Source organism: Mesoplodon densirostris, chromosome 18 (genome assembly GCF_025265405.1).
Source record: "Mesoplodon densirostris isolate mMesDen1 chromosome 18, mMesDen1 primary haplotype, whole genome shotgun sequence".
NCBI lineage: Eukaryota > Metazoa > Chordata > Mammalia > Artiodactyla > Ziphiidae > Mesoplodon > Mesoplodon densirostris.
Window position 1 is genome coordinate 4,549,831 of NC_082678.1, and position 25,389 is coordinate 4,575,219.

At 56.0% G+C, this 25,389-nt stretch overlaps 1 protein-coding gene and 2 non-coding genes across 4 annotated transcripts in view; 2 read left to right on the forward strand and 1 right to left on the reverse strand.

Moving 5' to 3' along the window:
* Window positions 1–171: 171 nt before the first annotated feature.
* Window positions 172–243, forward strand: TRNAC-GCA (transfer RNA cysteine (anticodon GCA)). The gene has a single exon. It is a non-coding gene; the product is annotated as a tRNA-Cys (tRNA).
* Window positions 244–1,854: 1,611 nt separating this feature from the next.
* TRNAC-GCA (transfer RNA cysteine (anticodon GCA)) lies at window positions 1,855–1,926 on the reverse strand. Its single transcript has one exon. It is a non-coding gene; the product is annotated as a tRNA-Cys (tRNA).
* Window positions 1,927–2,608: 682 nt separating this feature from the next.
* The window catches only part of LASP1 (LIM and SH3 protein 1), a 40,384-nt gene continuing 17,603 nt past the window's right edge, over window positions 2,609–25,389 (forward strand). Inside the window, exons 1-3 of one of the 2 annotated variants that reach the window (XM_060080883.1) lie at window positions 2,609–2,857; window positions 9,844–9,938; window positions 18,688–18,772. In XM_060080883.1, the coding sequence (XP_059936866.1) occupies window positions 2,789–2,857; window positions 9,844–9,938; window positions 18,688–18,772 (249 nt within the window). In that variant the 5' untranslated portion in view covers window positions 2,609–2,788. Of the gene's footprint in view, window positions 2,858–6,611; window positions 6,717–9,843; window positions 9,939–18,687; window positions 18,773–25,389 lie in introns of those variants that run through there. The other variant, XM_060080884.1, reaches the window with a different exon arrangement.

The window sequence follows — 25,389 nt, forward strand, 5'->3', positions numbered from 1 at the left end:
GGCTGATTGGTACCTAAGTTCACATGTTTTCAAAATTCCGCGTTTTTAGTTAGTCTCTTTAAACTCGTTATTACTAAATTCAGTATCATGTAACAAGAAGAAACTAATTTTGGATATTTTCAGAAGGAAAAATTTGGAATGGATTTAAAAAGAATACCCAGGTTCTGTGGAGGGGGTATAGCTCAGTGGTAGAGCATTTGACTGCAGATCAAGAGGTCCCCGGTTCAAATCCGGGTGCCCCCTTGTCCATCTCTCTGTTTTTCACAGCCACTCAGGTTAACTCCGAATAACGCAGGAGTCTGAGGTTCCTGAATCCAGGATCTTGCACCTGGTGGATTATTTTCTCTCCCCAGAAGTCGCACAGGGGTGACTCTACCATGTTTCAACTGAATACCCCCACTCAGTGCCAAGAAGCCTCAGCAGGCAGAAAGAAGGCTGAGACCATTCCAGTCCCTAAGACCCTTCAAGACTTATTGGTTTAATGTTAATTACAGTTTCTTTGCGGGTGGGTGGGTGATGGAATGTTGAGGCGTGGCAATATTATTTTGCCTCGTTCATACTCTGACCAGGCAGATTAGAAGAGAATCCAAGTTCAGAAGGTTTATATAGTGGCGAAGTTTAACGGGACACAGCATAGATGTAAGAAGGAGGGTGAAAAGTGGACGGCTTTCTCCTTTATATTAGTTCAAAGGCAGGGCTTTGGCCCGTTACACCTACAGGTGGTGAGATTGAGGCCTGGTGTCCAGGAAAGGGGTGAAAATTTAGTTATTTCTCGGGTCTGGGCTTTGCACCGCACAGCAGATCTGTTTAATCGCCATGTCCAGCTTCGCGACGCATCGCACAGTAATGGGAGCCGTGGGGAAAAATGCATTCGTTTCGAGTAGTATTCCCCCGGGGCCCCGAGGGCTGACACAACCAAATTCCGAGTTTAAAATATCACAAGTGCCCCCTGTCTGAGGAAGCATGCCTCTCCCACTATCCTTTCTTTTTCCTTTTTTTGGGCAAAACCTAGTCGAGAGGCCTTGCTCCCTTCTCGTTTTCCTCCGATCCAACAGCGATACTGTCAGTCACGCAGCCAATAGATATCTGTCCCCGTCTTTAGGTTATGAAACTTGATGGCCTTTTATTATTTGTTCAGTGGTTCTCAAAGTGTGGTCCAGCAGCATCAGCATTCCCTGGGAACTTGTTAAAAATGCACATTCTCGGGGTCCCACTCCAGGCCAAGAGAATCAGAAACCGGGAGGTGCTTTAACAAACTCTCCAGGTAATTCTGACGCAAGCTCAAGTTTGAGAACCACTACATTAGTTTATATCAGTTTACATCCGGATGTAACTTTATTTTTGTAAATTAAATGAACTTTTGGGTCGGCCATTTCGACGTTCTCGAAGTGCTTTCACCCTGCCGGTGGCATGAGCAATAGGGAAAGGTGAACACGGCATGCGCCTGTCACCGGTAATAAAGAAAGCTTAAGTTGGAGAAAGTCTGTGTCTGTGGGTTTCCTTCCCTTGACCCAGCCCCACCCAAAACTGAACACGAACTTGGGGGAGTCTTGTCTCTTGAACCAGCTCCTGGAACTGCCTGACACCCCTGAGGCTGCCAGCGGTGACCGCAGAAATCCTGATACCGCTGGCGTGGGTAGTGGGGACCTGCAGCTTTTGTGCCTGATTTGTGCCTGTACCCACCCCCTCCTCGTGCTGAGTACGAAGTAAAGCCGAAAGCTTTCCGTTACGGTTGAAAAATGAGGAAGGGATTTTAAAATAGCTTTTCTCTGCTTTCTTTAAGCTAGAACCCAAGGTTAAAATATGAGTCAAGAATGAATTATATTAGTTACATAAATTTAGGGAAAACGTACGAGGGGGCACCCGGATTTGAACCAGGGACCTCTTGATCTGCAGTCAAATGCTCTACCACTGAGCTATACCCCCACGCCGCTCCTGCGCTTGGATACTGCTCTTTTGGGCGTTAAGTCAACGCTACACCAAAGGTGGAGAGTAAGGATACGGAGAAAGGAACGAAAGAGGAAAAGGGGCCAAGCAGAAAGCAGAAGGCCCCCGGATCCGGGGAACCACAGGAAAGCTGCACGGCAGAGGCGCGGGGAAGGAAAACCTAACTCGGGCTGCGAGGCGCTGAGTCCTGGCGGGAGGGACTGGTTCCGCCCTACAAATGTGGGAAAGGATGTTGCAGGGCAAGGCTAATGGGGGCGGAGCAGGGGCTTCCCGTTCGGTCCGCAGGTTCTCGCCGGGTACCGACGGGTACAAAGGAAGTCTCCAAATCTGGAGAATCTGATTTGGTTTTCGGGTGGGCTCAAACCTCACCCTGGAGGGGTGCGAGGGGTTTGCCCGCCTCCTGCAGCCCAGGCGCCCAGATGTGCAGCCAGATCGGCTCCGCCCCGCCGGAAGTGCCCTGGGCAAGGTCGTCTGTCCGTGCCTAGCCTCCGGGCCTATCTCTCCAGGGCTCCTTCTGCTTGGGAGCTCACCTAGGCGCGTACCCCCGGGCCCGCAGTCCTCCCCGGAACCCGCCCCCGCGCAGCCCCGGGTCGCCCGGGGAGCGCGCCTCGCCGCGCGCGCCCCTGCCCGCGCCCGCGGCGCGTCCCCGCCCCGGTACAGCCCCTCCTCCCCGCTGTGTTTATTAGGGGAAGGAGGGCGGAGGCGGAGGCCAGTTCCCTAGCTCCTGCCGCCGTCGCCGTCGCCTGTGCAGTTGCAGCCGAGGCCGTCTCCCGCCAGCTCGCTCCGGGGAAAGAGAACGTGCGCGAGCTCCGGCGTCCCCGCCCTAGCCTTTCCCGGAGCCATGAATCCCAACTGCGCCCGGTGCGGCAAGATCGTGTACCCTACGGAGAAGGTGAACTGTCTGGATAAGGTGAGACGCGGGACCCGGAGGCGCGTCTTTGCAATCCCCGAGCAGTGCTCCAGATCGGGGGAGGAGAGCGGGGCTGGGTCTCTGCCGCCTCATCCCCGCGATCCTGGGAGGAGGGAGGGAGGGCGGTGTCGTGGGGTGTGGGGACAGACCCCAGTCTGGAAACCAGGAGATCCGGGGCAAGGCAAGGAGTCCACGCGTGGCGGGCAGCCACTACTGGAGAAGAGTGGGCTCTGTGCCCAGGGGTTGGGAGGACGCGAGTGGAGTAGGGAAGCCAGGCCCCGGAGTGGGGGTGGGGGGAGTGAGGGAAGGTTAGGGGTGCAGTCCCGCCCCCTAGGGCCGGGAGAGTGAGAGGAGACGGCCGCTCCCTCTCCCCGCCTCGCCTAGCGCCAAGTAGGCGGAAGCGCTGGGCGCTGGGGGAGGGGGCGGCGGGGGGGCGGGGCAGAGGTTGGGGGCCCCAGTGAAACCGTCCGCTCCGGCGGCGAATGGCCGGGCTTCCTGGCCTGGAGACTGGAGGGCGGGGGCTATCAGCCGGCGAGTGTTGCATCTGGTGAACTGGCCTTCGGATAAGGCCCCAAGCCCCACTGCGAGACCCCTTTTTTGCACGACCTGCAGTCCTCTTGGTGGGTCAGCGGTTAATGGACTAGCAGACGTCCTCCGTACCTTCCCAGCCCCCACCTCAAATTGGACGCCAACTCCCAGTGCTGGTCCGCCCAGCCGGGCCGGGGCGGGGCCGCGTGCTGGAGTAGGGTGGGTGGGGGTCGCTTCACAGAAATCTCCTGAAATTGTGCTCAGAGGCTGAGTCCAGCTTGTAGAACAAAGAGCTAACTTTTCAAAGCAGGTTTCCCCAGTGGAGGGTGGGGTTGGCTGAGTTCAGGGGAAGCCAAGAAAAGGGGGAGGTGTTAGGGGGAAGGGAAGGTGGCCTTCTGGAAATTCACTGGCCCCTGGGGGCCCTTACGCGTCTTCCTCCCACCCCCCCAATCATGCTGGACTCGTTCATCTGGTTGCCATTATACTTTTGGAGGGGGGCGGAGAGTAGAACTGGGTATTTCCGGCAGTTTGGGGTAGGATCCTGGCCTCTATTAATCTCCCGAAGATCCTCAGGCAAAATCCACCTCCTCTCTGCATCCCCTCCCCAGTCTGGAGGAGAAGCCTATGTGATTTTGTCCCTCTCCTCATCATGCGTGTCATCCACCTCCTAAAGCTGGCTCCAAGTCCAAAGATTCCCTCCTTGCCGTCTGGACTGGCAGGGGCTGGGGGGCATGGGATGGAAGAGGGGCGCAGAGCCCACCTGGAGCCAGGTTTTGTCTGGGAAAGGGTCGGTCGTTGGATGCTTTTGTCTTTCCCCTCCACCTTGGGGTTGGTGCTTCCTCGGTGACCTTTGGTCTCTGAGTCAGGGTGAGGGGGTGGGGCTCTAAGGTTCTGAGATACATTTGAAATTGCTCTTGGAGGAAGGGGGCATATGGGGCTGCTGCTGTTTCACTGTCCTGGGCCTGGCTGGGCAGGTGGAGAGGAAGGCCATGTTATGGGTGCAAGGGATGTGGGTACTGACCTTCCCAGTGACCATGCCGGAAGGCAGGATTTGAGCTCGGAGGCAGGACCTGAGAGCTCTCTGTCCTTGCACACTGGGGTTTTTGCCCTTCCCCGGTGATAGGGATTTTGGTCTCTGCATCTTGAGTTCCCTGTGCCCTCCTTCTTCTGCACGGTCATGAACTGGGAAGAGGCTGTGGCCACTTTCCACCCACGTAAGGCAGAAGCAATATATGATGGAGGGATTGCTAGCCTGGGAGTTGGGAGACTTGGTCCTAGTTCCAGGTCTGCTCCTGCCAGCTCTACGAATGGCTCTAGGCCTCAGTATTCACCATCTATCAAATGGGTATGGTAATGTCTTTTCTTTGAAGGTGGGGAAGTGCACTAAAGTGCCCAGAAGGGGATGTGGTATAGGCTGTGCCCTCCCTACCTTGCTGGGGTACTCTCTCCAGCCCCACACCTTTGGAGTCAGAGGGGAGTGGTGCAGGGCTCCTTCAAGGTGCCCTCCCCAGCTGTTCTCTTGCCCTTGCAGAAAGAGGACATTCGGGTGGAGGTTGCCCTGGGAAGTGAGAGTTGTGATTCCTCTCTCTTTTTAGAACTCTCCTTACAGGAGGTGGCCCTGGCGAGACCTCACCCCTGCACTGAGCAGGAGGCCTGGAATATCCAGGTATCAGACCTATTCCTGCCAACCCCCTTCAGGTAGTAAGGGCAGGCACTTGGAATGGGGACCTGGTGCCTGGAGGACTGAGACCTGAGGGGGAACCTTCGGTCCCATAGATACTGTTGCTAACCAACTTCCCAAGGCTTCCCGTTTACAACAGGAGGGAGTCAAATTAGACTTGCCTGTTTCACTGCAATTTCCCTACGACACGACAGGACCCAGAGCACAAGCTACGTCCTTAGTGTTAGCCTTTTCTCCTCCCTGAGCCTTATCTCCCAAAGGTTTAGCTGGGTTAAAGGCTGTGCCACCTCTGATGGCCACCCTGCCCTCAACCTGCCATACCCAGTGTGCTCTGGGTGCTGAATAAATATGTACTGCTGGTGTTTGAGGTCGAGAGTTGCTTCCCCAGAGGACTTATGGGATCAGAGTTGGGGGAGAGACAGGGTGACATCACTCATTCATTCAACAAATATTTATTGAGCATCTACTTTGTGCCAGGCACTCTCAGGGGCTGCTGCAGGGCCTTTGGGGAGGGAGAGGGGCTGTGTCTCACAACGTCCTCTACATTTTGAGGGAGGTGGAGTCTTGTCCCAGACCCTGTGAGGAAGCAGTCGTATCTGGGGACCTGCATTGTCAAGAGTCTTGCCATGTCCCTCTGCCCTGGCTTGCTTTCGCGGGGCTCCTGAACACGGGTGGAGGCATTTGGGAAGGGTGGAGGATTGGTGGGCTGCTAGGTCCCCGGACTCCCCCACTGGGAGAGTTCTCTGCCTCTGGCTATCTGAACCACCCTCCTCTCAGCCCCCACAGGGGGCCGCAAGGTAGAAGGAGGCTGGGCTGGACACAAGAAAGGAGAAAAGGCCCTGCAGCCCCGGTGCCCCGTTTCCGAGCTGAGAGCACCCCGCGATCATCCCGTGACCATCCATTCATAATAGCTACGACTCATTGGAATGTGCCAGGCTCAGTCTTTGCAGGAGCCTCACAAAGCAGATGTGATCGCTCCTGTAAATTAAGAACCCCATAATCAGAGGCTCAGACAGGTCATGCGGCTCACTCCCCTTTCCGCCAGAGCTGGAATTCAAATCTAAAGCTCTTCGTGCTCAGCTCTTCTGCCTGTTGTGTTTGCAAAAAGTACTTTTATTTACACTATCTCATTAATAGTGGTCCCTCCCCTCCCTGACCCCGGCCTGAGGAATGCTCTGGGCCTGGCCAGGGTGGGGCTAGGGCTGCCCCTGGAGGAGCGAGAAACTGTAACCCTGGGTGACAGGAAGGGAAGGAGAGGTCTCATACTCCAGCCCTGAGTCATAGGCAGCCCGGGTGCAGAGGGCAAGATACCAGGCTGCAGGCACGGCGACCCGAAGTTCACGCATCCCCCTCACCCAGAGCTGTGAGCAGCCGCTTCCGCCCCCTCCATGGTGATTCCAGAGAGATAGGGCTGGCCCAGGCCTCACCCAAGTGCGGGGGATCTGGCTTCTCTCCCATCAGCCTCCGTTTGCCTTTCTGTGGAGTTGGCTGCAGCTTTGGAGCTGCAGGCAAGGGAGAGTTGAGGGCGATGCTGGAGCCTAGGAGATGGGCTGAGAGGCTTCTAACAGGCACCAGAGGTCTGGTTTTTGGTGACTAGGGAAACAGTGGACTTCCGGTGCAGCAGCGAGGATTCAAGTTGCATGCCTAGAGGTAACTTTGCTCCCTGAGTCCCGGGAATGCTTCTCTGAAATCTTCTTACCTGTAGCCTCTAAGAAAGAGGGGACTCTTGAACTTCCCTGGTGGTCCAGTGATTAAACCTCTGTGCTTCCAAGGCAGGGGGCGTGGGTTCGATCCCTGGTCAGGGAACTAAGATTCCCACATGCCGCATGGTGCGGCCAAAAAATACAAAAAAGATGAAAAAAAAAGAAATTGAAAAGAAAGAGGGGACTCTTGCTCTGAGACAGGGCTCATGGGTCAGGGGAAAGAGGCAGACAGAGGCTCATTGTGGGGTTGTATTGACTTATTTCCCTGTGTGGTTCACTAGACCCAACTGAGACAGGGATGGGGTTTTTTCATTTGGGGTCCCCTCAGGGTTCCCAGCCCAGGCTTGGCCCAAAGGGGCTGTTGAATGACTTGTCATTTTCTGCCCCTGCTCCCCTCGCTCTCCTACCCCAAAAGAACACAGTGGCAGGAGCTGCTGGATTTTCTTGAACCTTGGAGCCCTCCTCGAGAGAGGGGAGGGAAGTGATGAGAAGCAGCTAGCGGTGCCAGGCTTGGAGCTTATGTCATCTCCTCCCAGCACCTCTTTGGGACCGGGAGTTTCAGCTCCTCTTTACAGATGCAGAGACCGAGTTCCGTAGTTACCCTGAAGGTACTCAGTCCACTCTTGTTTTCATTTTTCTGCTCCTGGACCCCCTGTAAGAGAACAGATGACCACTGCCTCAGCCTCTAACATGTGTAGCTGAGAGCAGGGGGGGTGGGGGTGAGGTGGGGAGGAGCTACTGATGGAAATGGGCACCGGTCCCCTTCCTCCCAGTGGCAGCTGGCGGGTGTGTGTGTGTGTGTGTGTGTGTGTGCGCGCGCGCACGCGCGCGTCTTGTGGAACCCCCGGATTGGCTGTTGGCCTTGTACCCCAGTCTGGCCAGTATACTCTGCCCCCTTCCCAAGGGGCTTGGCTCCGGGGGTGGGGGACCTGGCTGTCTGCTAGGGTGGAAGTGTCTGTGTCTCTCTCCTTCTCTCCCCCAAGTCAATCAGGGGGCAGCTTCGGAGGTCCCCAGGCCTGGGACAGTGCGGATTCCTGCCTACGTGTGTGTGAAAGTGGGTCATGGTCTGGATTCCAGAGAATGTTTTTCCTGGCAGGCCCCTGCGGGGGTAGGGGCCCAGGCAGGGACATGTGCAGCTAAGCAGGCAGAGGCCAGCAGACTGGGTGGTGACAGGGCTGGGGCACCCTGCCAGCGCCTCCCAGGCATTGGGGGAGGGAGAGGGGCTTTCACTTCGCGGGCCGGTGGGGGCAGGGACTACCCCATTCTAGCTTTCCGGTGGGTTGTCTGTGCTGGGGGTTTGTACCGGGAGGAGGGTGGGCTGGGCTCAGGGATAGGCCCCGGTGGGGGTGGAGGCCCAGCTTACACCAGCCACCCCTTGCTTCCAGATTTCCCGCTGACCCTCTTCCCAAAGAGCAGTTCTCCTGTCACTTCGTTTACTGTCCCACCACTGGAGAGTCCTTTGGGTCTCCTTGATGGGGAAAGTACCCTGTTAGAAGGTGATTACCCCCCAGATTACCCCGTCGTCTCTGGTTGAAGTGGGCCAGGGTGAGGGAGGTGGTATGCCAACGTCTCAGCTTCCTTTTTTCTGTCCCCTTCTCCGAAGTGTCCTAGAAGCACCCCTTGGTTGGGAAACACATTTTGAAAAGCACCTCCTTGGGGGAATTTCCTGACACGTGGCCAAGAACCGGGCGTGTGCTGGGCACGTCGAAAGTCTCCCTGTGCCCCTCCCCGGCTTCTGGCCTCTTTCTTTGAGGGCTCAGGAGTGTCTCCCTTGGCTGCTGGGAAATGGGGCAGGGATGGGCCAGCTGGGTCACCCCAGCAGCCCGGATTCTGGGGTCCTGGAAGCTGGACTCCTGGTGTGTGCTGATCCGGGGGCTTCATCCTGGGCTGCCAGGTGCAGATTTCTCTCATTTGCTTGGGTTCGCGTGAGCATCAGCGTTTCTCAGGATGGGGTCACCTCTGTTGCATCAGTTCCCCTGCCCTCATGGTCTTTGACTCTCTTCCCCTCCCTCAGCCACCCTGGATGGATCCTTGTTCTGTTCTGGGTCCCTGGGCTTCACTGGAGTCTTCCCTGCTACGCATTCTCACTCACACGCATTGTAGCTGTGGTTGGGCAGGGCAGAGCCCCACCTGCACCCCAAGACACACCCACCTCCCGCCAAGCCGCCCAGCCCCCTCGGCTGAGGGTCATCTCTGCCGTGCCCAGCACCTGACACTCGAGTATGTAGGGGTGCCAGGTGCTACGCTGAGGGCTTTGTAGGTGATTTCTCATTTAAACCTCAACAATCCCAAGAGAGATGGGTATTATGATTTCCATTCTGCAGACGCAGAAATGGCTCAGAGGCGTAGGTCCTGACCAAGGTCACACAGCTAGTCAGGGTGGGGCTTTGATGTCCACTATTGAGCGGCGGCGGGGGGGGGGGGGGGGCGGTGTCCACCTCCAAGCAGAGGAGGGCGGTGCCTCAGAGGAAGACCACCTGAGGGATGGGGGAAGGGTGTGGGTGTGGTGGCTAGAGCCTGGGGCACCCACCCCCAGTCTGGGCAGGGGTCGCTCAGGAAGCGGGGAGGCATTGGGGCTGGCGCATTGCCCAGGTCCAGGTGTGTCTGGAGGCCCAGGTGTGTCTGGAGGCCCTGGTGTGGGAGCTGGGAGGGACTGGGTGCGTGGGGGCTGGGCCCTCCTCCTCTGTCAAGGCTGAGGAGCTGCCCCTCACGTTCGGCACCGGCTTCTTAGCAACCCTGGCGCAGCTTTGCATAAGCAATGAGGCTTCTCCTGCTCGGTCAGAGGGAGTGGTCTGGGGGAAGTGGCGCAGACCTTGTGGGGGCTGCTCGCTGCTATCATAACTGGCTTCTTCCCCACTCAACCTTGTGTCAGCCCTTCTCCCCCTCCGGATAGCTCCGATGGGACAGGGGAGGGTGGTGTCATCAGCTGCCAGAGCCTGTGACCTCAGATGGCCCCGGCTCACCTGGGGTGTGGCTGTGTTCCAGTCCCTGGATGGAGCGCTCCTTCCTGGGGCCTGAGCCCCCTTCCTGAATCCTGGTGTCTGACGGGTGTCCTCCCTCTCCTCTGTCCCCAGTTCTGGCATAAAGCATGCTTCCACTGCGAGACCTGCAAGATGACACTCAACATGAAGAACTACAAGGGCTATGAGAAGAAGCCCTACTGCAACGCGTGAGTCCTGCCTTGGGCAGGGGCTGGGCGGGCATTTGCTTCTCTCCTAGTGCTTCCTTGACGTGGCCCAGCATTTCCACACTCTGCTCCATATGTTTTAACCATGTGGAGTCCTCACCACAGCTGGATGAAGTCAGGGCTTTGACTCTCTTCCCCTCCCTCAGCCACCCTGAGGTTAATATGCCCATTTTACAGCGAAGGAAACTGAAGCTTGAGGAAGGGAAGGGGCTTTCCCAAGGTGAATGACTAGTGACAGGCCAGTTCAGACCCCGTAGAGCAAGCTTTCCACCGCACTCTGCTGTGAGAGAGGGATCCAGCGTGGTCTTTCAAGCAAAAGTCCTGTTTCTGCCCAGTTGTGTTCTCCACTTCGCCTTCCACATTTCTTTCCCCATGACAGCACCTGACTGTTTCCTCTCCCCTGCCCCCTACCAGCCGGTCTAGGCACTAGGCCTGGGGGTTCCTGGCTACAGCCCTTCCCAGTAGTCATTTCTTGAGAAGTGGGGGCAGCATGAAGGGAGCTGCCTGGCCCCAGGCAGATCTATTCCCTACCTGGTGGGAGGTGGAGACCTTCATGTCTTTTCCAGTGGAGTTTGCTCTGGTCTACTGTGGGGAGGTGGGTAGAGGTGGGGTCCCCCATTGCAGGGGGATACCCCCATCCCATCCCATGCAGTTTCAGGTTGATTGCATTCAGGTCAGGGCTCATGTAGGACCTCACAGCCACGCTACTAGGTGGGGCTTCAGAAGGTCAAGTCCCTGCAAGTAGGCGGCAAGATCAATGTTCAAACAAATTCCGGATCTGACTTGAGTCCTTTTTTTCTTTTTCTTTTAAATGCTCAGTCAGGAGGCTTTCTGCAGCTGAAGTTCACCTGGGAGGGGAACTTAGGGACCTGTCTAAGAGGAGTTGGGGCCTTAAACCCCTGTGAAAGGCTGTCTTCCCCCTTACTGCCCTCCCCGCCCCTGCACATACCACAGCCTCATCTCCTTGGGGCTGGAGCATTCATCAGGTGCTTACTGCCTGCCCTGCCGGCTGCTTGATGCCAACCTGTGCCAGGTGCTGGGAAAACAGATTTTCTGATAAAATCTCCAGCCCAAGAAGCACCATGAATCATCACCTCCCTTCTGGGAGGGACTGGGGCCCTGGGAAGACGGCCTGGGGCAGAGGGAGGGTCCTGGCTCCTCCTTCAGCTGCTCCTACCGACCCCTCCCACCACCCCCCAAGGGAAATGGGACATTCTTCAAATTCTTAAAGGCTCACACAAGCCCTGATTCTCTGCAACTTCCTCCCTCTGTTGGGGAGTAGGGTGGGGTTCAGCAAAGCCAGAGGCTGGGGCAGTTAACCCCTTGATTGCTGGCCCACTTCAGGCTAGATTCTGGGCACCTAGGCTCCTTTGGGGGCAGCTCCTGCGCCTCGGCCCCTCCAGGCAGAAGTCGGGCTGAGCCCGGAGCCCAGTGGATGGCAGGGACTAAGGCTTCTTCATGTCTCTTCCTAAGACTCCGGTAGCCTAGAATGCAGCAAGCGCTGGGAGTTGGAAGAAAGAAATCGGAGGCTTGTCCTTGTTTTCCCTGCCTGTTCTCAGTCTAGTGCCAAAGTCCCAGCTTACTTTTCTCACCCTCTTCTAGGGAAGCTGCAGCAAGTAGGGGTGGGTAGCTCCTGCAGGGGTTGGGGGGGCTCCAGGGAAGGCAGAAGATGAAACACCCCTCCTGGGATGCTGCTTCCAACCTGCCGAGGGTGAGACTCCCCCGTCTCTCTCCTGGCCTCCAGCTAGAGAAGCAGGTTGACCCCTCTCCCTCTCCGTTCCCTGAGCCTTTACAGTCCTTATTCTTCCACGCCTAGCTGACCTTTGGCCCAGCTGGGATGTTACCTGGGAAGGACCCTGGATGAGGGGCCAAACACTTGGGGGATTTGTGGCCCAGCTGTGTTTCACTCGCGCTGTGGTAGCACCTGGCCCAAGGCAGCCACACTCCCTCAGCTGGTGCCTGCTGAGCTGCAGGTCCTTGCCAGCGAGCCAGACGTGGGGATTCTGGGATAACCCAGAGGCAGGCCCGGCTTGCTCAGGGCGCCCTCCGGACCTATCTGGGCCTCAGTTTTCCCGTGGTTAAAAATTCCTACCCAGGGATGCTGGAGCCTAGACCAAAAAGTTTTGTGCACCTGTGATGTGCCAGGCACGGGTGTTGAGTGTTCACTCTCATCCCTTCCTGTTTTCTTCCTGCCTTTGGCTCCATCCCTCAGTGACATTCCAGTTCCTGAATCCTGGAGTTTCCAGGATAAGGCCAGCTTGGCCTTGCTTTGTGAAGCTCAGGCCTGGCTTTTCAGCATGTCCCGCTCAGGACCCAGAGGGACAGGTGATCGCTCCCGGCCCCCGGCCCCCGGCCCTTTGCCAGGGAGTTGAGCCCACCCAGGGAGGGAGTGTGCAAGTTTGGTGTGCAGGGGGCCTCTACGTTCTGCCGATCTCTGGTTAGTCCCTGAGCCAGAGTCTTGCAGGAAGGGTGGGCAAGAGAAAGAAGAAAGCTGTCTGTCTCTCTCCAGTGGCTTCTCAAGATTGAGATTTAAGTTCTGGAAAGAGACTGAGAGCAGCAAAAAGGCCTCTTCTATTTCTCTCTTTGCACCAGACTTATCTGGGGTGAGGCCGGGGAGAGAACATAGGCCAGAGCCCACAGCCGGCCTTCTGGGTGGTAGTGGACCCCCAAGGACGTGCATTTACACACGTGCCTGTGCCGCCAGCTGTGGGGCCAGGGAGAAACGCCAGGGTGTTGGCTGTGTTTGTGTTCACACTTCCCAGGCCATAGGCACTCAGCCTTGCTATGACAAGGTAGAGGGGAGCATGCCTGCTTTTGCATAATAGCCAGTGGGGGAAGAACCCACTGTGAATCGAATTCTCTCTTGAAGCTTCTGGGTAGGCGGGGTGAGCCTATTCCAGTTTTTATAGGAATATTTATGCCCTCGATGATCTGTTTTGTAAACTATTCTTTCTGAAAGTGGGGCAGATGGGTCCACGTACAAACCTGGTCCTTGGTCTCCATGCAAATAGTTGAGCCCAGAGGACAGGGGGGTGGGGGGTGGGTCAGGGGGACACGTGCCTGTTCCTTTCTCCTTGGGGACCATGAGTCTGTAGAGGCTGCAGACCTGAGGCAGAGTTGCAGGCCAGGGGAACCAGCTTTTGGGGTGTCAAGTAGGGGGTGGACATGGGCTGGGGAAGAAAGCGGGGGATGCTCAGTTGTGCCTTTCCCCTCCTCACTGACCGCAGTGGTAGAGGTCTGTCCTTCAGTTGCCTTGAGCTGTGGGCTGAGGGGCTGAGGAGGGTGGAGGTGTCCCTGGTTCTGGGGAACAAGGGACTGTGGTTCTACTCCCTCCCCAGGCCTCAGAGAGTGGGGTGGGGCCTGTGCTGGTGGGGCTTGAAGTAGCTCTGGGTTCTAGCAAACTGTCTTGAATCCCAGCTGCTCTTACAGCAGTGGGCAAATCCAGGAATAGGGACTGGGGCTTTCCCACCTCCCCAGAGTTCTCTGCCCCTGACTGGGAAAAATGGGATCAGATGTCTTGGGGAGCTGGGGGTAGCACCAGGAGAGCGAGTGGTATGGGTGTGTGTGCTGTGTGTGGGAGCGGGGAGTCCAAAGGGGTATCCACAGTGAGCAGTGTGGCCTCTAGGCAGCCCCTACCTCTCTCTCACCCCCAAATCCTTATACTCAGATGTCAGGGCCTCAAGGAACCTCAGGGATCACTTTGCTTCCTAACAGCCCATTTTATAGATGAGGAAACTGAGGCGCAGTGTTTCCATGCCTTTCCTGACTTGGCAGAATCATTTCTCCTTGTGTATTGCCATTTTTCATTTTGTCTACGACCACTGAGGGCTGGTAAGTTCTTCTTCATGTCTAGCCTTGATCTTTTTGGCCGCTCATTTTTTTCCCTCTGGTCAAACAATGCCTCCTTGTTGCTTCCTATCCCCACCGTTTCAGCCCCTTTGGCCTGGGGAACTGGTGAGAAAATGGGTAAGAAGGGAGCCCTCACTGCCCGCCTGCCCGTGGGCAGTGTTCCCAGCGGGGGAATCAGCAGCTCCTTCCAGAGGCAGGATGTAGGGGCTGTGGGTTTTTTTTCCTTCCCCTTTTGGTGAAACCAAAGGCTCCTTGTTGCTTTTGTTGATGTATTTTTGTTCCTCCTTGAACAAAAAGCTGTGGTTTTTGAAGGGATCCAAGGCTGGAAGAGGCGAGGTTGCCTGTAGAAAGGGGGAGCTGGGCTTCCAGGATATCTGGTCTGTTCTTGTTCTGCCTCTGGAACACAGCTGATGGCGGGACTGGGAGTGGGGCTTCCTACAAGTGATCTCTGTCCCCAGTAAACCCATAGCAGGAGCCCTGCAGCTTCTCAGCATCCTCCCTGTCCTCATCGTCCCTCCAAGCGGGAAGGTGACTCAGAGGTCCTCTGGGGCAAGCCCCCCTTCTGCATTCCCACAGGTCATGTCTGGACTCTTGAGACACCTGCTTTAGAAGTGTCTTAAGGAGTAGGTGGCTTCTGACTGGGGGTGGCTGAGAGACCCCAGAGGGTTCTCTCATAATAGCCAAGCTTGGAAACTGGTTGGGTTTAGAAGAGGAAGTTCTCTACCGACCCAACCAAGCATATCTTTCCACAGAGCTGGGAGTGGGCAGGCGTTCACCTGGGGGGGGAGGGATGTCAGCCTGCGCTTAGCTGGCTGGGCAGGTGTGGTATAGGGGAGAGTGCATTGGGCCAGATCTCTGTCCTTGACACTGAGCCTCAGTTTCTTTATCTGTAAAATGGGCACAGTGATAACGCTTGCCTTTTTTAGCCCAAAGCCTTGTGGCAGGTTTCAGGAGAGAATGTGCACAGGATACAGTGTATCCAGAAGTCACTTCATGTGACTCTCAGTTTTCCTAGAGGCCTGGGCTGCTGCCAGCAGCTGCCTGATTGTCCTGCCCCCCAGGCTTCCTGTCCTAGTGGGCTCTCTCCATGCCTCTCTCTTTCCCAGAGCAGCTGATACTGCCATCGAGGGTGGGGAGGGGCGTCGGCAGAGGGCCCACCTCTTGGAATGATTAACAAGGGGCCGGGTGCAGGCTGGCCCACAGAAGGGACAAAGAACAGCTGTGCTCTGGACCTGGCTCCAGGCCAGGGTTGGGACACCCAGTTCTCCCCACCCTGGTCCCTCGTTCCCTCACCATGGTCCAGTCTGTTGGTGGGGCTGGGGTTCCAGTGGGGTCACTAGCTGGTGGGGGGGACACCCCTCTTCTGCCTTTGCGCCTGCATTGGGATATGCATATATCCATTCATCTCAACTGAGATCTGAGGGTAATGGGTTGGCGGGGGGGCACTTCAACCTGAGGATAGAGAGGGAGGGAAAAGGTAGAATTCCCAGCAGTTGTTTCTGGAAGGAGGTCAAATCGATTGTAGCACTCTTGGAAGGCAGTCATGTGGATGGGGGAGGGGCACAGCACTGGCGTCTGGCATATCCTCCCTTCTAAAAACAAATCCGTGGCACGTGTCTTCCTCACCTAAAATGTCTACAAGGATCCTGCAGACACAGCCTCCTAGTTTTGCCTTCGTGGGTTCCTCTGCAGTTGAGGACCCTGGCTGTCTGTGTCTCTTCCCCCACCCCCATAGACTCTCTCTGTCTGCCTGCTCCCACCGCTCTCCTGCCTTGAGCCGAGGATGAGGTTGCCATGGGAACCCGAAGCGCAGTGAGCAGGGGACGGGAAAGGCCGAGTTGTCTCGCCAGGGCTGTGGGCTGTGGGTAGGGGACAGGGTTGACCCAGCAGGAGGAATAGAGCCCATGCTCATGGCTGCCTGCCTTTTTTGGCCTGGGGTTGGGGTTCAGGAGGCAAAGGTAAGAGACTGGAGGCTTCAGAGCCCCTCTTTAAATCTATCTTAATCTGATGCAGGCTTAAAATCCCCCTCCTCCCCCCACCAGATTAAGCTGAGTCGACGACATCTAGGCTGGTCCCCCCCTTCCCTTCTGATGGAATTAGTGTTCTGGCTGTGGGGGGCTGAGATCTGGGGGTCATGATGGCTCCAAAGAGGGGATGAAAGACCCGCCAGCCCCATCCAGTGGCACCCACTGCATGTTGGGGGGGTCTCCTGAGACCCTTCTGGTGGCGTGTGGGAGGTATGTGAACGTGGACCTGCTGGCGTAGGCGTCTAGGAGAAGTGCATTGCTGCAGAGGGCTCGTCTAGATATTCACTGTGTGAGGAATAACGCAGAGTGCACAGGAGCCTCGGAATTGCCGAGTGGGGTTGCGTCTGGCCGACCTTGGGCCACGGGACCTGGCATTCCGTTTTAACCCTGTACCTTCAGGCAAATGGCTCCTGTGCATATGTGTTTTCCGAGCCTGCCAGACACCCTTCCCCACCAAGTGCTAACCAGAGCCACCATCTCAGAACTGACCCTTCAGGCTCTGGGTCAGAGCTGCCCTGAAGGTCTTCTCCATCCCCCTGCTTCAGGACCTAACCTCCCTCCTGTGCTCATGAGCCCCTACTTACAGACACTCTCCTCACCACACTGCCCACCCCCTGACACCTTCATAATGGCTCTGATTTGGTGGGAGGGTCACCTCCAAAGCCCTCCCTCCTGGGACCTCAGGGCCCGCCAGTTCTGCTAGAGATCTTACTTAGATCCCTTCTGCTGTTCTCTTTCTAGTCTCCAGAAACAGACTGCCAGCTGATCCTCCCTTTTCCCGGAACTGCTCAGGGATTTTGAATGGGGCACCTCAGCTGTAGGTGGCCCTGGCTTTGCGGAGCTGGGCCAAGCCTGGGACTGGACCCACAGCCTTAGCCCCGCATTCTTCTATGGGACATTTCTGTGGCCGGCTGCAGGCACCTGCATTTGCTTTTTAGTCTCTTGCCTTGCTCTTCCCTCTGCTCAGGGAGCCATGGGCCTGGGCTGATCTGGGAGGCAGGACTCAGGCGGGGTAGTGCAGGCTACGAGTTGGGACACAGCTAGAATCACCTTTTGTGCTTCTAGGTCCAAGATGATGAAGTTAGCTCAGAGGGAAAAACGATTTGCCAGTCCCCCTGTGAGACAGTGTCAGGGCCAGCACCCAGCACTGTGCTCCTTCTAGCCACGCCCCCCCCCCCCCCCACCAGTTAGTTGAGTTCTCCAGCCCCCGAGTCCTGCCCTTGACACGGGGAAGTTCGTGTGTGATTACCAATAGCTCTCGCTCAGGATGGGCCGGGCAGCTGGAGAACATGCCAGGCTTGGTGAAACACACAGAGGTGGAGGGCTGCTGGTGTCCAGTTCCAGGGTACATCAGCCAACCTGGCTGGCTGGAAGATGGCGATCCATCTCTTACCTGGGGACAGCCTGTGAGTCTGGCATCGGCTAGTGGTCATAGTTGTGGTGGGGTGTGGCCAGAGCTGAGAATGGCCAGCCTTTGGCTCCTGCTCAGAGAAGCCAGCTGCCAGTCCCTGAAATCACTGGGGCCTATGTAGACCCCCAGCCCTTTCACAAATACCAGCATCTACACACAGACCACAGTGACTCAGGGCTGCCTCTCCTCTAGCTGGTTTGCTGGGGGACTTTCTGATGACCCAGGGGAATGGAGGAGACCCGAGTTCTAGTCCTGGCTCAGCTTCAACACCTGATAGGACATTCGTTTACTCAACAAATATTTATTGAACACCAGGTACTATTTGGGGAGCTTGGAATAAACCAATGAAGAAAAGACCAAGAATCCCCTCACCTCATAGAGACCCAGTGGAGAGAGAAGACAGTAAACCGATGTGATAAGTAATTATGAATTCAGCTAAGTGCTTGGCGCCAGCACACAAGTTCCTCCTCTGGGAGAAAGGAGGGGGTTGGACCGGATGGTCCTGGAGGTCCCCGCAGGCTTGGCTCTGAGGGCTGAACTGGTCCCTGCTACCTCCAAGTCAGCCCTCTTTCTGGGGGACAGGACTGTGGTCTGCCCTGTGTCTGGAGATTAGAGGGTTTGGTTCAGGGTGTTGGGTCCTGGGAGACCTTTTGGGTACAAATCTGGATGCCTCCAGTTACTGGCCGTGTGCCTTAGCCACATTGTTTAACCTTTCCAAGCCGCTGTTCTCCAATCTGTCAAAGAGGGATAATAGGGTGATTTTAAGAAGTTGATGAACTAAGGCGTGTACACCCTTAGCCCAGGGAAACATCAACTGTTGTTACAGTGTCCTTATCTGTCACCCGTGGTGACCACTTCTCGGCTTCAAGCTGACCTCTCATCTATCCTCCGATTACGTTGGACCTTGTCAGCTCTTTGGAACACCACTCTGGAGGTGTGAGCTTCTTCTGCCTCACTGCCTCTTCCTGGAAGCCCCCCTGGATATGTGGATCCCTTTCCCCTTTGCTGCCGTCTCTGGATCCCCCCTGCCCTTCTTCTGCTACATTGGTCTCCGCTTCTGGTCTCAGCTGAATGCTTTGTCCTGACCCCATGAGCATCTTCTTCCCTGCCTGGCTAGGCCCTCCTGGGTGCCTGGCCCCCTTGACCTTCCTGTGCAATAGACGTGGATTACTTGGGTGATCTGAAACCCTTAGAGAGCGTCCCCATGTCCTCCCTTTGGAGTTCTTGGTGGCCAGCCAGCCACTCGGGCCTGATGTGTCTTCCCAGTTCAGCCCAGGCTGAGTCTGAGAAACGCTTGCCTCCCGTCGGCCATGGGCAATGGGCATTGTGGTTCTGATGCTGGGACAAGGGCAGGGGCCGCCCAAGGATAAGAGAATGGAAGCCCAGAGGTTCCCGCCCCTTCCCCCAGAATGACCCCCTCTCTTTTTTTTTTTCTGTCCTGCAGACACTACCCCAAGCAGTCCTTCACCATGGTGGCCGACACCCCGGAAAACCTCCGCCTCAAGCAACAGAGTGAGCTCCAGAGTCAGGTGAGGGGGCGGGGCCTGGCCCTTGGGGGCGGGGCAACCCCTTGATTTAGCAAGGGCTCCTTCCTTCTGTGGTTACTCAGCAAGGCCAAGGCGCTGAAATCCTAGCAGTTACCAATCTCCCTGCCCCCACCCCCCACCCCCAGTTACTGCACATTTCCTGACTTGATCAGAGAAGTGGGCGAGAGCGTACCCCACTTCCTACCTAAAGTGGGTGGGAGGGGTGTGGGCGTCGGATTTTTTCTGCTTCAGGAACTTTGTGGGGGACCCCTAGAGCCCACCTCCTCCAGGAAGCTGGTCCCCTCCCCCTCCTCTCCACTCACACCCACCCTCGGAGGGCAGGCTGCAAAGGGGGCCTGTCCTGCCTGTGTCTCCTTGGGCCTGATTTTCCTGAGAGCCTGCTGGGTGGGGAACTCTGTGTGTCACCACAGTAGGGGGGGAGACGGCTTCCTGCATCAGGGAGAACTCGATCTTCAGGGGACACTGAGGAATAAGCAAAGGTCCAGAACCTTTAGGCCAGAACGACTAACCCTGCCTGGGGGTCTGGGAGGGCTTCTGGGACAAGCCTGGCCTGGACTGTGGGGTGGAGTGGGGCAAAGCGGGGCTTCATCAGAGACCCCCTGGGGAACGTAACCAAGTAGGCAGGGTACCCAGGGCCAGGAAAATGTCTTGCAGGATCCACCAGGGCCTCAGAGGGAGATCTCTCCTGTCCCCCCAGAGTGGGGCTCCTGCTGTCAGACCTTGATGTGACTTCTCTGGTCACATGAAGGAGAATCAGCCCTGGGCCATCTACATGCATTCTCTCGTTGAATCTTCCGAGCAATCCTGCGAGGAAGATGCTATTTTCCCGTTGTACAGATGAGGAAACTGAGGCTCAGAGACAGTAAGGGACTTGCTAAGATAATATATGTAGCAATAGAGGTAGTAAATGTATTAATAGCTAATGTATGGAGTGCTCAGTGCTCTGGGCGTATTAATGTTCAATCCTCACAACAGCCCTGTGCAGTTGGCAGGATAGGTCCCACTTTATGGAAGAGGTTCAGGCCTCACGTGTGTCCTACAGTGATGGGGAGCAAGTAGGGGAAGCTGGTGTCAGCAGCAGCTCACACCTGCCAGCCCAGACCCTGCCCCCGCTATGGTGTGAAAGCCACAGTCACTGGGGGAGCCAGTGTGGATACCAGAGCCTTGCCAACTGAGGAGGGCTGAGTAGCCCAGCTGGCAGGAAGTAGGCTTGAGACAGCGCTGGGGCCTGGGCCTGATCTGCACAGGGAAGACCCTAGCCAGGCCCTGACCACCGCCCTGGACTCCCCATCCTCTCTGGAGCCTACTGGGGCCAGAGGTGGAAGGGGCTACGTGGGGCAGGCAGACCTGCCATCACCCCACAGATTGAGAGGAGTGTGGGAGTGTGTGTACACACTCAGGCAGAAGCAAGGGACACACACACACACACACACACACAGAGACACCTACTCTCAGAAGGAGAAATTCAAACCCTGTTAATTCCCTCAGCCTTTGTTGGTCCCACAAAAGCTGGGCTGCAGCTCTTTTTGCCCCTGGAACTTGATCCCTGAGGGGCGGGGTCTGTAGGAGGAAGCAACCCCTGCCCAGGGTCTGAAGGCTCTTCTAACTCACCTGTCCCCCCTGTCCCCCAGGGGCCTGGCCCCACTGCTCGCCTCCTGGGTCCTGGGCTCCTGGCTCTGGGGCCGGCTGGGGAAATCATGAGAAAGGCAGTCACTCTTCATAGGTTCTCACTGCGTCCTTCACAGGACTTCATTTAATCCTCACGACCACCTGATGACAAGGAAATCTTGTCCCTGTGGTGCAGATGGGGACACAGGTGAGAGAGGCCATGCCCCTTGCCAGAGCCCCGTGACGGACGCAGAAGTCAAGCCCCTCTGCAGCCTGCTGTGGCATCTGTGCGCTAACGCCCAGGATGCTCCAGTCACCAGTGGGGACAGGGAGGCCTTTTAGAATGCAGTCCTAGGCCCCGCCCAAGGGGCTGCTGTTTGGCAGTTCTGGGCGGATCCAGGAATCTGCATTTTGGCGGCCCTGTGATTCTGATGAGGGCTTTTGGTCCCACAGACATGCTCTGAGAGGCTGAGCCAGGCTGTGGGGTAGGGAGGGAGCTAAGGAGCTGCTGTGAGTGGTGTGAGTTAGGGCTTTGCATTGAGGCCACTGCTCCAATCTGCAGTTGGGCTCCTGGGGGCTGGGGCTGGGATAGGCAGAGGGTGGAGACCCCGGTCCTGCCCTCTTTGCAAGCCTGGTTCTGTCTCCTACCTCCCCCCAGCTGTGTGGTCTGAGTCTGGCCCCTTGCCTCTCAGAGTTGTTGTTTTTTTTTCCTGCCGGGTAAAAATAGGGACAGCAAACCCAGTTACCTAGAGGTTGGGGGCTGGGCCCAATGCTCTGAGGCTTGAAGGGCTGAGCGGGCCTGGCGGGAGCGGTGATGGGCTCTGGTTCCTTTGGCCACCGTGGAGGAAGGGCCGGCTGGCGTGGCCTGCGGCTGACGGGAAGGGAAGTGGGAGCCTCTTCTACCTCGTCTGCCCCACGCCACCGGGGTGTCAGCTGGTCTCTTTCCAGGCCCCTTCCTGGGCCTGCGTTGGTGTGTCTCTTCTCAGTCTCTGGGAAGTTGCCCGTGCTATTTCAACTTCGTTTTCCTGTCTCTAGATTGGTTCCCAAAGTGGTACGTTGGGTGTCTGGGACACCTGGAGCCTCCCCTGTGGGGGCAGCAGCCACAGAGCTGACCAGAAATGACCTTCTGGGTGGTCCTGCCCAGGCCTGGCTGGGGCAGGGCACTGGTGGCTGGGCCCGGCAGCTCGCCCATCGCCAGCCCTGCGCTGAGCCGCAGCAGCTTTGGGGTGGGGCTGAGCTGGGGCGGTGTGGGCCCCTGAGCCCAGGCAGAAGCGCAAGAAAAAGGTCTCTTTCATTTTTCCCTCATCATCCATGGTGCTGCGCATGGGCTATGCCACAGGGCACATGCCACAGGGCACAGGAGAGTGTAGCAGAGCCTCATGCTCTGCCCTGCTCTTGGCAGGGTTCCCACTCTCTTATCTTGAATCTTGTGACCAGCAAGGCAGGCAGCATACCTGTGTCACTCTTACTGGAGCTGGCTGAGGGTCAAATGCTGGACCTGCCGTCACTAGCTGTGTGCCCTTGGGCAAGTTATTTAACCTCTCTGAGCCTTAGTGCCTTCATCTGTAAAGTGTGGATTACCTCTCTACAAAGGTTATTGTGAGGATGTTAGTATATACTGGGCATTTAAAACAGTTCCTGGCATACAGTCAGCACTCAATAAATGTTCGCTGTTACTATTCTCCTGGAAATGAGAGGAGATGGAACTTGGGTGTGATAAAGCTGAGGAATACTAGACCTTCTGATGATTGCTTCCAGAACTGACCTTTTCCATTGGCTCTCCTCCCCCATCTGTGTGTGTCTAACTTTATTTTTATTTATTTATTTTTGATTTTTTGCTGGGAACATTTTTTCCCCCATTTATGTTATGAACTCATCACAATCCCTCTTTTTTTATGTTGTGTATTTTATTTATTTATTTATTTATTATCTTTTCTGGCTGCTTTGGGTCTTCGTTGCTGCACGCGGGCTTTCTCTAGTTGTGGTGGGCAGGGGCTACTCTTCATCGCGGTGCACAGGCTTCTCACTGTGGTGGCTTCTCTTGTTGAGGAGCATGGGCCCTAGTGCACGCGGGCTTCAGTAGTTGTGGCTTGCAGGCTCAGTAGCTGTGGCTCGCGACTCAGTAGTTGTGGCGCATGGGCTTAGTTTCTCTGCGGCATGTGGGATCTTCCCAGACCAGGGATTGAACCTGTGTCCCCTGAGCTGGCAGGTGGATTCTCAACCACTGCACCACCAGGGAAGTTCCTGTGTGTGTCTAATTTTAAAACGATTTCTTTTTTGTTAGAAGGGGGTGAGTTACACGGTATGTGGGTCCAGCTCATGGTAGGTACATAATAAGTGGAAATTGTTGGTATATTTTTTTCAATAAAATTTTTTAAAGTTGTGATCTTTTCTCTTATGTTGGGTCAGCAGGGCAGTTCTTTTTTTTTTAACATCTTTATTGGAGTATAATTGCTTTACAATGGTGTGTTAGTTTCTGCTTTATTTTTCAAATTATGCTGCCTGTTTGGAGATTTTACGTCTGCATTCAATTCATTCATCATTTACCCAACAAACACATGTTTATACCTACTGTTTGCTACAATAGTGATGAACAAGATAGATCCTGAGAGAATAATTAATAAATTTACATATTAAGAGGGCTTCCCTGGTGGCGCAGTGGTTGAGAGTCCGCCTGCCGATGCAGGGGACACGGGTTCGTGCCCCGGTCAGGGAAGATCCCACATGCCGCGGAGAGGCTGGGCCCGTGAGCCATGGACGCTGAGCCTGCGCGTCCGGAGCCTGTGCTCCGCAACGGGAGAGGCCGCAACAGTGAGAGGCCCGAGTATCGCAAAAAAAAAAAAAAAAAAAGAAGTAGAGTTTCTTGTTTGTTCAGGCCTGAGGGGCCTCAGGCATCATTCCCAGCCCTGCCTTGGGAGTTTCCAGGATGGGAGGCCCAGGCAGCATCCAGGCTGCAATTATCTAGCTGCAGTGCTGAGTTGTATCCTGTACCAACAAAGCAGGTTGAGTGACCTTGGGCAGGTAACTTCCCTCCTAGAGCCTCCTGTCATGTCCTGGTGAGCCATCCCAGATGAGGGCAAACACTCCTGCTTGGGTGCTGAGCGAGGCTCTAGGCAGGGGCCTCCCCACGGTCTTGGTTCCCCACCTTTTACCTCTGCCACACACTCCAGCTCCAAACAGCCTCCTGGAGAATCTTCCCCACCTTGATTCTCCATAGTCAGGGCCTGCAGGTGCTTAATAAATATGGTCACAAACTCCAGAGCTGGGAGGGCTTTTAGAGATCAGCTGGCTAGCCCCTCTCAGGGGACCCAGAGAGGGGGACTGACTAGCCCAGGAACATAGAGCAAAGTAGTGCTGAGCCCGGTCCTCCATCCTTTCTTGCCCCCACTCCGCCCAGCCCTGCCCTCTCTGGGCGGCCTGTGCCAGGAGTGAAATGAATTACCCTCCCCAGCAGGGAGGGAGAGGCAGTTCCCGAGCCTGGGAACCAGCTGATGTCATTGTAGTGTTGCCATGACAATTATTCCCCTGGATTAGGGGCCTGACGCTCCAGAGGCCAGGAAGTAGAGGAGGAGTGGGGGACTGGCATTTGTTCAGCACTTTAAGGTTGACAAAGCACTTTCACACCTACCCTTATCTGTACGCTTTGAGCCCTGCTGTGTGCTCCACAGTGTGTTTGCTGCTTTAGAGCCACTGTCTGTAATCCGCACCATTAATTGGAATGGGTCCATCATGATCCACATTTTACAGATGTGGAAACTGAGGCCCGAGAGGTTAAGTCAATTGCCCAAGATCACGCAGCAGGTGGGAGACAGCCTGTGTTCATACCAGCTCCCTCTGGCTCTTGGCCGATGCTTGGTGATAGGAAGCCCCCTCCCCATATTTTAACCGATGCCTATGACAGTCCTCTTATAGGTGAGGAAATCAAGGCCAGAGGCCTTGCATCTGGGCTTCTGCATCTGGAGCTACACATTTTTTTTGGAATTTTGAATTTTATTTTATTTATTTTTTTATACAGCAGGTTCTTATTAGTTATCCACTTTGTACATATTAGTGTATGGAGCTACACATTTCTGACTCTAAGTTTCTTACCTTTCCTGATGCCCCCTTCCCAGAGGGTTCTTTCCACCCCCCTACCCCCAACACTAAGAGTTGCTGTGCTGGCCCAGGCCTTACTGGAGGAGCTGATGCTGGGCAATTCTGGGCCCTTGGGGTGGGTTGGTACCTGTACCCACTGTGTTAACTTCCAGTCTGATGGGAACTAGCACATCCAGGCCGTTGTTTTTACTCTGGATCAGAACAAAAGAGGTTCTGGAACCTTTTAGGCACAAGAACCCCATGGATGGGTAAGCTGGGGCTCGGGAGACAAACAGGGACCCCAGCCCCTGGGGGTTGTGCAGAGGGACTGACAGGTATGTATTGTCAGTTGGGTCATGGTGCAGCTTGGCCCTGTGGCCAGATGACTCCACGCCTGGGAGCTGCCTGGAGAGTCCCAAGGTCCTGGGCCTCATGTCCTGGGCTGACCTGCCTCTAGGGCAGTACAGCCCCTATGGAGGGAATCCAGGCAGCTGGTGGGGTTTGGAACAGCTGGCTGCCGAGGTGGACAGTGAAGACTCAGAAAGCCAAGGAACAGTTCTCTGCCCCAGGGACATTTCCAGCCTCCATTTTGTTCCTCAAAACCCCCAGGGAAGGACAGGATAGTTTTCATATTTCAATTCTTCTAGTGCTTGGGAAGTCCTTTCTGACGTCTGACTCCTGTCCCTCTGGTACTCAGGTTTCCATGGAATTCTCAGAAAAGAGGGGGGCAGTGGCGGTGTGGTAGGGGACTTCCTCGGAACTTGGAAACCCGTTCTGAAGTGCTGTCTGTCCCCCGCCAGTTTCATCCCCTTCTGTGGCGTTGACCTCAGAAGCCAGCCTGGCAGCCGCCGGGGTTTGTCAAAGGCTCACTGACTGAGTTTTCCGAGCGGCTGTCTTACCTCCCCCCTTTCTGGGCA